The 13,604-nt window shown below is 36.0% G+C and overlaps 1 protein-coding gene across 3 annotated transcripts in view; it reads left to right on the top strand.

Annotated features, from left to right (window-relative positions):
* Zfyve9 (zinc finger FYVE-type containing 9) overlaps window positions 1-13,604 on the top strand; it is a 211,329-nt gene that overhangs the window by 107,677 nt on the left and 90,048 nt on the right. For 2 of the 3 annotated variants that reach the window (XM_023724212.1, XM_004639118.2), the window contains 3 exons: window positions 6,561-6,660; window positions 9,137-9,313; window positions 10,863-11,032. In XM_023724212.1, coding sequence (XP_023579980.1) covers window positions 6,561-6,660; window positions 9,137-9,313; window positions 10,863-11,032 — 447 coding nt within the window. The remainder of the gene's footprint in view (window positions 1-6,560; window positions 6,661-9,136; window positions 9,314-10,862; window positions 11,033-13,604) is intronic. The other variant, XM_023724211.1, reaches the window with a different exon arrangement.

Genomic DNA, 13,604 nt, shown 5'->3' with positions numbered 1-13,604 from the left:
TTCAGAGTCTCACTACTAGATCAGACGCATAGTAATCTGCCTGTTTGAAGCCTCCCAAGAGCTAGGATTACAAGTGTGTGCCTCCACATCCAGTCCCAATTGCTGTCTCAGCACACCCTGGGAGCACGGTGGGCATGGCAAACCTAGGGATCAAACCCCCGGCTCCTACGCCTGCTTGCAGGCATTTTAATTTGATCAGCTATTTGGCCGGCCCTTTCTTCTTTAATTTTACCTGTGACTCATTGGTTATTCAGGAGGGTGTTTAATTTCTGTATTCATTTTAAAAATTATTTTCTATTGATTTCCAGTTTCATTGTATAGGTTTATGTAAGCATAATTTTCATCTCATTTGTTTAAATATGTAGAAGCCAGATTGCTTTATTCTCCATCACCCACCTTTTCATTGAGCTACATCCCACCCATTTATAATTTTGATACAGTCTTGCTAGAATTTCCCGGGTTGGGCTTGAATTTATAATCTTCCTGCATCTATGTCCCAGAGTGCTTCAGTTGCAGGCATGTGTCACAGTACTCAGCTTATATTTCTGTCAGACTGTCTTCCAAAGTGGAAGTTAATTCTGTGTTTAATTTTTAAAAGAATGACCATATTTTTTCCATAGTAATTGCACAACTTTCCATTCATGTAGACAATACACAGGGGTTCCAGTTTTTCCACATTCTTGTCAATACTTCTCTGTTTTTGTTTGCTTGTTTGTTTGTTTTTGGTTTTGGTGGAACTGAGGATTAAACTCAGGCCCTTGCACTTGCCAGGGAAGACTTATTCTACTGAGCTATCTCCCCAGCCCCTTTTCTGTTATTTTGATAATAGCTATACTGAATATGGATGTGAAGTGGTACCTTTTTGTGATTTTGATTTGCATTTCTCTGATGATTAATGATGTGGAGCATCTCTTCATGTGCTTATTTTCTATTTGAGTATCTTTGGACAAATGTCTTTGGAAATCTTTTGTCAACTTTTAAACTGTGGTGTATTTTGTTGGTGAGTTATAGATGTTTGTATATATCCTGGCTATCAATCTCTTACCAGATATAAGATTAATAAATATTTTCTTCTGTTCTGTGGATTGTTCCTATCCTTTCATCCTCTGATGCAGGAGTTTTTAATCTTGATGAAGCCCAACCCTGTTTTATGTTTTGTTGTACCTTTGAGATCATATCTAAGAAATCATTTTCATATCCTGTGTCATGAAGCTTTTCCCTTATGTTTTCATCTAAATTTTTTTTTAGTTTTAATGTTTACATTTAAGTCTTCAGTACATATTGTTAGTTTTGTATGTGGTATAAGATTCTAGTTTCATTCTTTGGAATATGAATATCAAGTTTTCCCAGGACAGTTTGTAGGAAAGACTATTGTTTCCCCATTAAGTGGTCTTGGTATGCTTGTAAAAATATTACTGGACTACATATGTAATTTATTTCTGGGCTTTCTATTTCTTTGGTCTTTATGCTAGCACTACATTATTTTGGTTACTGCATCTTTGTAGATTTTTTTTTTAATCAGAGTATAAATTTGTCAGCTTTGTTCTTTGTTGCAATTATTTTAACTCTTAAAGATCTCTTGAGGTGCTATATAAATTTAAAGATATATTTTATTTCTCCAAAAATATTGTTAGAATTAAATAATGTTGGGCCAGTCAAATAGCTCAGTGGATTAAAGTGCCTGCAAGCAGGCACAGGGGCTGGGGTTTAATCCCTGGGACTGCTGTGCCAGCCCTGCCCCTGGGATATGCTGAGATAGCAATGGAGACTGGGCATGGTAGCATGCACCTGTAATCCCAGCTCTTGGGAGGCTGTAAACAGGCAGATCACTATGAGTCTGGTCTAGTAGTGAGACCCTAAACACCTTGTAGACCCTTCCCTAAAATACAAAAAAAAAAAAAAAGAATTAAATAATGTTGGAATTCTTTTGCACCTTAATCACTTCAGGTAGTATTGACATATTAACAATATTAGGTTTTCTAATTCATGAACATTGCATTTATTTATATCTTTTTAAAATTGCTTTCAGCAATTTTATAACTTACTGTGCAGTTCTTTTATCTCCTTGGTTAGTTCCTAAGTATATACTTCTTTTTGATGCTACTGTAAGTGCAGTTGTCATCCTGACTTCATTTTTGGGTTGTTTCATTATTGATGTACAGAAAACAACTAGTTTTTCTTTTTTCTTTTTTTTCCAAGACAGGGTCTTACTATGTAGTTCCAACTGGCCTTGAACTCGCTGTGATCCTCCTGTCTCAGCCTCCCCAGGTGCTGAGATTACAGGAGTGTACCATCAACCTTGCTTCAGGTTGATTTTGAATCCTATAGCTTTTCTGAGTTTTTCTTAAAAGTTAGTTCTAACAGTTTTTTTATGTGCTGTTTTAAGAATTTTCTACAGTATAGCTCCTGTCAAGTATATAAACAGACATAATTTCCAATTTGTCTTTTTTTTAAATTTATCCTGGGTAACTTCCAATACTATATTAAATAGGTACAACAAAAGAACGTATTTGTATCTTGTTCCTATCGTAAAGGGAAAGTAGTCAATCTTTTGAATATGATGTGAGCTATAGTTTTTTTAATAGATATGCCATTTATTATGTTTAGTTGGGTTTTTGGATTTTTTTTTTTTTAATCATGAGTGTTATGCCTAAGCTGGACACTTAGGCAAGATCCTGTCTCAAAGTACAAATGAAAAAGGGGAGTTTGTAGCTCAGTGTCAAGATCCCAGTACCAGGGGAAAAAAAGGTTTAAGTGGGCTAATAAATTATAGCAAAATACTTAAATCGATTTTCAGATGCAAATTTTAAAAAGTTCTTATATGACAAAAATAGAAAATGTCAAAATGTTGATAATACCTGATATAAGTAATGTTGATACCAGTGTATTTATACATTTAGAAAACCATATGTGTAATTCTTGGAATTAATAATTCCTTATGTGTGGAGAATTCAGAAAGAACAAGAGCTGTAAACAGAAAGGTGTTCAGTTTGGTGTTATTTAGAATAACATATACATTTAAAATAATTTACATTCAAATCAATATTTGAAATAGAAAAGGTTCAAGTGGGAAAAGCAACTAACTAGGGATGGGTGAATGGGAAAGGCGGGAAGGGAAAAGAAAAAAAAATGATAAGAAAAGGAAAAAGTGGGAACAAAGCTTTTGTAGATAAGGAGGGGAATGAGGACTGAAGGGAGAGTAGAATAGGGAAAAAATAATTAAGTTTTGTCATGTACAAATACAAATTCCTTATGATGAATGTGATCATTATGTATATCTCAAATGTACCAATAAGTGAAATTAATTTAGAAAAGAAATGGAAAAATTCCTGTCCAAATTTGGATAATGCTAAGCTGAATATAATATCTATATTTGATTCATCCTATTAAAATAATTATTGTAGGACAGTATGAAAAATGCCTATGACAGCATGATTAAAGTAGAACGTAAACTTGTGCTTTGTTTATAATTATAAAAATTATTCTTGGATGGGGCTGGTGAGATGGCTCAGTGGTCTAAAGCACCTACTTAGAACAAGCTCAGCAAACACAGGGACTGCGGTTCAATCCCCCAGCACCACATGCCAGCCCGCCCCCTGGTGGGCTGAGCGGGCCACACACACACACACACACACACACACACACACATGCACTCTCACACACACACATAAATAAATAAAATTTAAAAAACAATTATTCTTGGGTATACAAACAAGTATGTCTGAAGGGAGTATTGAAAGTCAAAAACAAGTAATTTTAAGTGGTGAAATTTTGTTGTTGTTTTTTTTTTTTTTTCTTTTTTAGTCTTGCAGTGGTTCTTACTATTTATTCAGTTCAGAATGCAGGATCTATTCTTGTGAAAAAAGTAAACTAGAATATGATTAAATTTATGTATCTAACAATTTATGGGAAATACAGAATTAAACACATTACATACCACAGTGAGGCAGATTGTGGAAAAGTACACCACCAATGACTCAGTTTCTTTTTAAATTTATTTTTCATTAGTACATGTTTGGTATATGTGTATAGTAAGATATTTCCATAGTTTAATAATTTCAAGTGTGAACATATATAATTCTCTTTATTTCTAACATTAACTTTATGACTCTGAGCCTTTAGCTTAGAGAAGTTGGAAGAAAGTACCTAGATGATATTTGCAATGTGGCAGGGTGTTTTTGGTTGTCACTGTATCACTGTAATCTTGTTGGAGGGCCAAGGGATTTCTCTCAGACATCTTTTTGTGAGGAAGCCAATCCTAGTCATGAAGATTATAATCTCATCACTTTCACCAAAGGCCCTACTACCTTATACCATCATTTTGGGGGCTAGGAGTTTAAAGTATTTATTTTGAAGGGGCACAAACATTCAGACAGTAGCACTTGTCTGTTACTATCTAAACTCAATTTCTTCATACAAAAAATAAGGGTACTTGAACTTGTCTTCTGTCTACATGTTAAGAGTTATTTAGAGAATGTAAGGCCCTTTGAAGACTAAATTAGCAATTATAGTATCTAAGTGTTAATTTTGCCAAGTAGGGAGGAAGACGATCATCTAACATTAACTTTTTTTCATTTCACATTATTTCCTTTATATGAAAAACCAAAGTATGAGTGTGTATGGGTATGAGTGTGTGTGTGTGTGTGTGTGTGTGTGTGTGTGTTTTTAAAGAGCAAAATAAAAGATAGGTAACAGAGAGATATATCTTTTACAAATGGAAAGAAGACTGGGTGATGGAGAAAAGAGCAAAGGAGGGGAGGAGAAGGCGAGGTAAAAGAATTTAAGATGTAAAGGGATGGGGAGATGGCTCAGTGGAATAAGCACTTCCCTGGCAAGTGCAAGGGCCTGACTTCAATCCCTGGTTCCGCAAAAAAAAAAAAAAAAAAAGAATTAAGATGTATTATATACATGTACCAATTCCCCATGATGAATGTAATTGTTATGTACTTACTATAAATGTGTATTAATAGAAATAAATAATAATTTTAGAAAATACTTTTGTTTGCCTCTGCATTGTTTATACCTAAACCTCGATTGATCATGCACTGATGACAAGACCCAGTATGAGTGCCACAAAGGGAATGATTTCATTCGTCCACCATCTCTCCCATGAAGCACCTGGCTCCGTACTGCTGTCTAATAAGTGTCACATTCTTCGAATCCCTCACCACTACTGAAACAGCCAAAACCAGATACCCATTGAAGTAATAGGAACAGTGTGTCAGGAAACTTCCAATCATCTGATAAGGCCCACCAGTCTTCTAATATTAACTTTGTTATAACTTTATATCACTTGGTTCGGCTTTGTAAGATATCGGATACTTCCTCACTATCAAAGCTGGAAATTGATTCTACTCAAAACAGCCTTCTTCCTCTACAAAGCTCTGTGTAGTGAAATACTAAAGAATCCTCAAAAAAATATTAAATAATTCTGAAGAACTAAAGGAGATTATTGTTGAATGATGTGGAAAGGAGAAGGAAGTGAGATTCAGCTAAGCCCACAAAGTGCAAATGAGGTTTTGAAAATTAGCATGTCTGATTTTGGTTGCCTGCTTTGATTTCCTGTATCTGGAGCTGTTCTTATTTTTATGCTTCAGTTGTGTATTTTGATCCTTTCATAGAAAACCAATGAAAACAGCTGGTGTGGTTATTATTCTATAAGTAAGATTTCTGGAAAAAAAAGTTAATATTCAGACATTCCAATCTTTGTTCATTTTATCCTGCTATAATTCCTTTCCAAACAGAAGTGACACATGCAACTGTCTTTCAATGCCTGTGTTATGTGATTCTACACACAGAAATTTGCCTAAGGGTAATTTAAGTGTTTTGATCTGTTTTCCCTTGCTGTGTGCCTTAAGCCACGATTTTTATTTTGAACAGACTTTATTGATTTCCTTATTGTTGAGAGATTTCTAAATCTCTCCCTTACCTATGAATCTCTGCTTCCTTGATAGCTTGTCTAGAGGTTCTAGCTGGGGGTGAAGCTACTTCCCCTTGACTGGGGAAAAGATCTTCCCCTATAGGGATTGATCTTCTTCCAGCAAACCTGCAGCTTTGACAGGGAGGGATGTACATGGAGCTGTGAAGGAGGAAGTAGACATCCACCTAGCCAGCCTGATTACCTGAATCAACCCTGGGTATCAATATAGTGGTAGATGTTGCAGCAAGGTCACCCTTACATCCTGCTTATGCAGCTCCCTGACTTCATTTTTTTCCTCTCCCCCCCCCCCCATGGAGGATTTCACCCAGAGCCTCATATCTGCTAGGCAGGCACTTTAACACTGAGCTATGTCCTCATCCCTTTAGAACATATCTTACTTTGAAACAGGTTCTTGCCAAGTTGTCCAGGCTAGTATTGGATTTGGGATTCTCCTTTTTTAACAGCCTCTTGAGTCACTGGAATTACAGGTATGCACATTCACACTTGGCCGGAACTGCATTTTCTTTTGAAAATTTTTTTGTATTGTAGTCAGCTCCTTGTCAATCAGTGGTGATCAGAATTGTTTTGTTTCCCTTGTACTATGATATGAATATGTTTAGTATGTCCTTTTTCATCACAGGTTTTCTGTGCTTCCTGCTGTAGCCTGAAGTGTAAACTATTGTACATGGATAGAAAAGAAGCTAGAGTGTGTGTAATCTGCCATTCAGTGCTAATGAATGGTAAGTATTAAAACATGTTGATGTCATAGTCACTCAAACAGCAAAAACCACTGTGAAAAAGCTACCTTAAAATATTGAGCTTAATTTGTTATTGAAAGTGGCTTAGCATTTCTTAATTTTTGTGCCTAACTTAATGAATGAATGCTAAAACCAGGTAAGTTTTGTGGGAGAAATAAAGTTCTTTGGAAATCTTGTGTTGTTTATCTGTTGTTGTTTGTGTGAAGTGATTAGAAGAGTGAAGTTGGGATACTGTTGACCACTTGGTGAAATATTGAAATTGGGCCAAAGTTTTCATTTTCAAAGAAGCTATCTCTTTCTAGCAAACACCCTAATAATTTAGAGTATGTTATCTCTCTCTTTTTTAAGTCCTGTTACTTGAGATTGAATCCAGAGTCTGTGTATGCTAGGAAAACACTCTACTACTGAACTATATCCCTATCCCAGAATGCATTCTTTTTTTTTTACTCACTCAGGATGCCTTCAGGGCAGGTCCGATAAGGCTTGAGGATCCAGAATGCATTCTTAACAGAACCTTTTTTCTTTCATTTTCATAAAAATATAGTATCAAGGATCAATTATAAAAGTGCATCTTTTACACTTTATTTCTTTAGTTCTGTTTAGATTTGTTGTAAGGATAATGGCTTTAAATTTAATTGCTATGTAGTGAAATAATATGGTTAGATACTCATTTTGTTCATATTTTGTGTGAATGGAAATGAATTTCAAGGGCATTTTAGGTTAAAAAAACCCCCACAAAACGCCAATGGATGAGGCTGTATATTATTTTTTTCTCTCTGAATGTGTCTTTGTATACTTACTGGTACAGTTGCTAAGACATCAAATGTCAAACCTAGATACCACTGCTGCCTGTGCCTGGATGGTATGCCTCCTCCAGGCTGAAACTTACCTGCTCTGAGGTCCCTCTTGCTCTGTCTGTCTGCATTGCTCATAGTGATGTTTTCCTGTTGCTGGCTTATTAACCTGTTGCATGTCAGTTAATCTGATCTGTTCTAATCTCCTGTAAACCACCTAATTTCCTCCCATTTCTGAATTCTTGTAATTTTGATCAAATGTGAATCATTTACTCTTAAGGGTCACTTTTTAGATGGTGGTTGTTCCATTTAGGGGCTCAATTGATTTTTATTCTACTGCTTTTATCTTTGGACACAAATCCACAGACAAGAGGATGCTGTTTAAGTATAATGCCTAATACCTCTTTTATATGATGAGGTCTTCCAACCTTTTTTTTTTTAACTTGACATAGCTAAAGATGAAAGAAATGGCAGAGGATACATATTGAATACTTTTTGTTAAGCTAAGGAGGCCCTTAACAGGGATCCTAAAATAATCTACTTCTGGTTTTTCTAGCATCTTTCCTCTTGCATGGCTTAGCCTGGTCTTTTTCTGAATATTTAATTTGATGCTTTTCAGTGTTCCCTATCTCTTTCCCCTTTCTCCTTTTCTCTTTCTCTCCCCTTTCTGCCAGTGCTTTCAAAAGAACACAGCGTTTGTTACTAGCCTTGTCTTGCAGTTTGGAGACAAATATTCAAAATCTTATAGATCATTCTTTGATGCTGAATGAGATTTTTCAGAAGCTGCTCAAAAATTGAATGGTTTCTATTCCTGGGTATATAATATTACCTAAACTCAAAGATAAAATCTGATGTCGTTCATTTCTATGGCACTTTTCATCCTGTTTACTTTTAAAGACAGTAGTAAATATGTCAGTATCTAGTTAGCAAAACAATAGTGTATATAGAAACTTAATGTATTTGTGATCATTCATACAGGTTGGTCACATTTATACTGGCACATTTTCATGTTCAAATCAGTCCTATGGTTTTGAGACACACTAAAGATGTGAAATGGTTGTTATTGCTGAATATTTTTCTATAGGGTAGTGACTACATAAAAGCAGAATTCATAAATATATTGATATCTGTTCGCCTGAGCTTTAGGCTTCTGAAATTTTCAGTTGAGGTTTTAATCTCAACTAAGAACCTGAAAGCCTAGGAATAAAACCAAAAATTTTATAATGGAGTTACTATTTTTGCTCCAGATTTTGATTTTTTGGTAGAAGCTTATGAAATACATTAACTATTAAAACAAATCAGAAAATTCCTAATAGCCATCTCCACTGCAAATCCTTAAAGTTGATGTTGGTGTAATCTTCTTAAAGAAATATGTAATCTCCTTTCAAAAAGCCACAGGCTTTGTTTCTTAACAGACTGATTTCCTCAGTCTGTATCCAAAGTATATTGTAATTCTTATTTTCTCCAACCAGAAAGTTTATTTAGCTACATGGTCTCCTTTACTGAATAAAATCAGCTATCTCCTTAACACCTTCACTAGCTGGAAAAGAGACATACTATGAGTACTAGTGAAGAAGAGCTACATTATTTATCCAATATTGTGGAGGTCTTGATGTCCATATTTTGTAATCCATTCACATTGATTGTGTCTGTATTTGCTTTAGCTCAAGCCTGGGAGAACATGATGAGTGCCTCAAGCCAGAGCCCTAACCCTAACAATCCTGCTGAATACTGTTCTACTATCCCTCCCTTGCAGCAAGCTCAGGCCTCAGGAGCCCTGAGCTCTCCACCTCCCACTGTGATGGTACCTGTGGGAGTTTTAAAGCACCCTGGAGCAGAAGGTAGGGGATCATGTGCTATTCTCTCTCTTTTTCCTCACCCAGTTCCTCTGAAAAGGTGCTGATGACTTTATAGCACAAGTCTTTAAAATACTGCAGTAAGTCCCTTTGGGTGGTTATTAAAGTGGAAAAATAAGGTGAGAAATGTGTCAAAACTATATCTGGGCAAGTACAAAATAAAAATTTTGCTGCCTAATATTCCAATTGGGAGGCATTTCTGAAAATATGCCAGTCTCCTTTCCAGCTTAAGAATGGAATAACTGCACTGCTTATACCTGAACAAGCTAACAGAATTTGCAGTGAGCCTGTAAAATTTAGTCCCATGCTTACCTTCACTTTTTTTTGTAGGAATTTACTAAGTGATCAAAATAAGAGTTTTCCTTATAACCAGCCCATTCTGCTATTGCTTTTACAGAATATTCATTGCCATTTTGTCTTCTAATTTTTAATCTATCCATTGTAAAATATTAAATTTTATCTTAGGAACATATACTTTAAAATCTAGGATTTTAATTCTTTCATGTAACAAATAGGAATTTATGGATTCAGCTTATTTAGATTACTACCTTTTAGATGAAAGGCACTTTGTAAAGTTCAGGGAATAATGAATAATAAAAATAACAATCACTTATATATTTCCTTAAATGATCTTGTCAGAATTTTTCTCTTGATAACTAAAATCGGTCTTCTTTCATTCATTTTACATCTTTTTATTATTAATAATCCCTTCCCTTTGCTAAATGGCCCTCTCCCACTTTGGAAGATCAAAGATGTCTGTTAAGATTATCATACTCTTCTTTATTTTCCCCTCTTTTCAGATTGTCCCTCAATGACATATTTTTGTGAGGTCAGTCTTTCTTTAAGTCTTTATTCTCTTTACTTCATTTGTCGTTTTTGTTGTTCTTCCCTAGTCTCTCTTTGTATTGACTGTTTGATTTCCAAGACTAGATTTAAAGAGATCATTTCATCAGACTTAATTTTCCAGCTTTTCTATGTCCTTTTACTAAAATGCAGACTACTTTTGTACTGCCAGATCAGTTATTTTTCCTTTTCAGTCATACTTTAGCCAAAGGTCTGGTCAGTTTGCTACATAATTCTTATCTATCTGTGCTTAGTCTTCTTTTATTAATAATTCATCAACATTCTTCAGAGCATCTCTTGCCCTTTAAAAATATCATATCACTTTTTCAGATATTTAATTTCTATGGAAACCTCAAGACTTTGAGATGTGGATTTCTGCTACTGCTATGAATTTGTTTTCTAGGTACTTGTAGCACTTTCTTTAGTTTCTGTAAGTGATGCAGGACAGAGTATGTGGTCAAAGATTCTTAATAGTTTAAAGAAAATTATTTTAAGTCTTTGTATATAAGTTATAAAAAGAAATTATATATTTAAGTATATATTTTATTAAAGTATTTCTAATTGTTAAGGTGTTAAATAATGATTTCCTTGTAATGATTTCCTATCTGGAATTGGTAACCTTCTCTTCTTTGATATTAGAAATCTTACCAATGTCACATTGATGCCTGTTTTATTTTTCTGGCTCCTCAAGTGGCTCAGCCCAGAGAGCAGAGGAGAGTTTGGTTTGCTGATGGGATTTTGCCCAATGGAGAAGTTGCTGATGCAGCCAAATTAACAATGAATGGAACTTCTTCAGCAGGAACCCTGGCTGTGTCACATGACCCAGTCAAGCCAGTAGCTACCAGTCCTTTACCAGCAGAGGTAAGAAAAACTAAAGAGCAAGTAGAACATTGTGGTGTCTTTTTGTTGCCTTTTTCTAAATTAAGTGATTGTTGGGTAGAACCATGTAGCATTTAGGTACAATGGAGCAAGCATTTACTGGTATTCATAGGGGAATAAAGTAAATGTAGCAAAATCAGATGGTCTTATTTGTAAGTATTTTCAGAAGATTTTCATGGAGGTTTTTCTCAGATGAGCTCAGGCTGTTGCTGTAGCTAGAGGTCAGGCTATAAGAAATTCTGGCTCCTTTGTTGTATTTTTCCCAAACCATGGTCCCCAGGTTCTGTGGTGGGCTCTTGGGAGTATGTAGTGAGAAGGATAGGGCAGTAGGAAGTGGTTAAGGAACCACTCTTTTTCTTTCTCTTCAACCTAATCATCTTAACTGTTTTTTGTTTGACCTGTTATGCTTTCATGTAAGATTTTTTAAATAGAATTTCAAAGTTTGAATAATTAATGAATCATTGGCTTAACAAATGGAAGGTTGATACAGTTATCTAAAGAAGCTAGCTTATAATGTGCTCTTGTTTTCATCTTTGTAGAAGTACCAGTAATAATTTACAGGTAATGGGGATCTCTTTACAGCCTAGTTTGATTTGGTTTGGCTTTTTAAACAGGGTCTTTCTGTGTAGCTCAGGCTAATGTTAAAGTCATTAACTGTAGCCCACAGTTTAGTTGTGTTTTATTTGGCTTGTCTTAGTTTGGTTTTTTTAGATATCATCTTGCTGTGTAGCTTGGGCTGATGTTGAATTCACGAGGTAGTTTGGGCTAGCCTTTAACTTTTATTCCTCCTCCTGCCTCAGCTTCCTAAGCATTGGGATTACAAGTATGTGCAACCATGTCCAACAGAGCTATGTAGAAGAGAACAAATACAAATGACTTTTTGGAGTCAGTGAGAGAACATGGTTACCTAGAACCAAAATTAGAAAGCTTACACAATTGGTTATCAGTCCCATACTGACATAGCTACTAAGAGGGGCTCCACCAGTAAATATAGGTTTGTTGTGTAAGAAGATACCTTCTAGGCTGGCCAGATAGCTCAGCTGATTAAAGCGCCTGCTTAGGAAGAGCACAGTGACCGGGGTTCGATCCCTGGTGTGCCGTGCCAGCCCTGTCCCTGGCATGCGCTGAGGCCGTGATTGAGACTGGGTATGGTGTCACGCGCCTAAAATCCCAGCACTTGGGAGGCTGAAAACAGGAGAATCACTACTAGTCCAGTCTACATAGTGAGACCCTGTAGACCCTGTACTCAATTAAAAAAAAAAAAAACCCACCTTCTGAGTGTTCTCATAGGGGACTGAGTCAAGCAATTGAGATTTGGGAGGTGAAGCAAGCAGAGTGGACTGCATTTAAATTTGATTCCATCTAATTGTTGCTAATATATAAGAGAAGTCTCATTCACCTTTCTCTTGTACTTGTGTTTCCCCCCGCCCCAGAGTATCCACTATCCCAATCAGTATTGCAGTACACATCGTCTCCAGAATCCATAAATGTGTTTCTGGTTCACTCTGTAATAGCATGACAAACACAGTTTATCCATTTGCAATATTCAAGAAAGAGCTTGTATTTCTATAACAGGAAAAATATGTTATGTTCTGTTGTATGGAGGAGCATATTTTGCTGACTTAAAAGAACATGATGTATACAGTTTTCTAGCAATTTTTTTTTGGGGGGTGGCGGAACCAGGGATTGAACTCAGGCCCTTGTGCTTGCCAGGGAAGCACTTATTCCACTGAGCCATCTCCCCAGCCCTTCTAGCAATTTTCTTTGTTTCTATTTACAGCATTTCCTTTGCTGTACCTTGGCTGGTGGCTGCTAGATTTTAATTTGTTTTCCTGCTTGATAACATTAGTGATTCTGATTTCAGGTTTTCATTTGCTTTGATTTTGTTTTTCCTCATGTAACATTGGTAAAAGATCCAGGAATATAACACAAGGGTGGAATAAATATTAATTTTGTACATTCTTTGGTAATTGTTTTTATAACTACAAAGCTTGTTACAGGGCTGGTGAGATGGCTCAATGGTCTAAAGCACCTACTTAGAACAAGCTAAGCAAAGCATAGGGACCGTGGTTCAATCCCCCAGCACCATATGCCAGCCAGCCCCGCCCCCTGGTGGGCTGAACTGGCCACACGCAAAATAAATAAATAAATTTTTTAAAAAAGCTTGTTACAGATTTATGCATTTCATTCAAATTAGTGATCTATGTTTGTGTGATTGCCTAAACACAATTGTGGATTATAAAAAAGTGTAAAATCATAATTACGTTCCTAACTAGAAGTAATATGTCTGTTTTTGTATCTTTATGCTGTATTTTAATACTTTATATCACTTAGGTTATTTTGCTTTCGTTAAAAATGGCTTAAGTAGAAAAGCTGTGCCATTCATATTGACAGTGTACAAAAGTGTAAATATAGGGGCTGGAGAGATGGCTCAGTGGTCTAAAGCACCTACTTAGAACAAGTTTAGCAAAGCATCGGGGACCGCGGTTCAATCCCCCAGCACCACATGCCAGCCAGCCTCGCCCCCTGGTGGGCTGAGCTGGCCACACACCTC

The sequence above is a fragment of the Octodon degus genome, unplaced genomic scaffold (genome assembly GCF_000260255.1).
Source record: "Octodon degus isolate 3935 unplaced genomic scaffold, OctDeg1.0 scaffold00107, whole genome shotgun sequence".
Taxonomy (NCBI): Eukaryota; Metazoa; Chordata; class Mammalia; order Rodentia; family Octodontidae; genus Octodon; species Octodon degus.
Note: the sequence above shows the minus strand (reverse complement) of the source record. Positions and strands in the feature narration are given on the sequence as shown.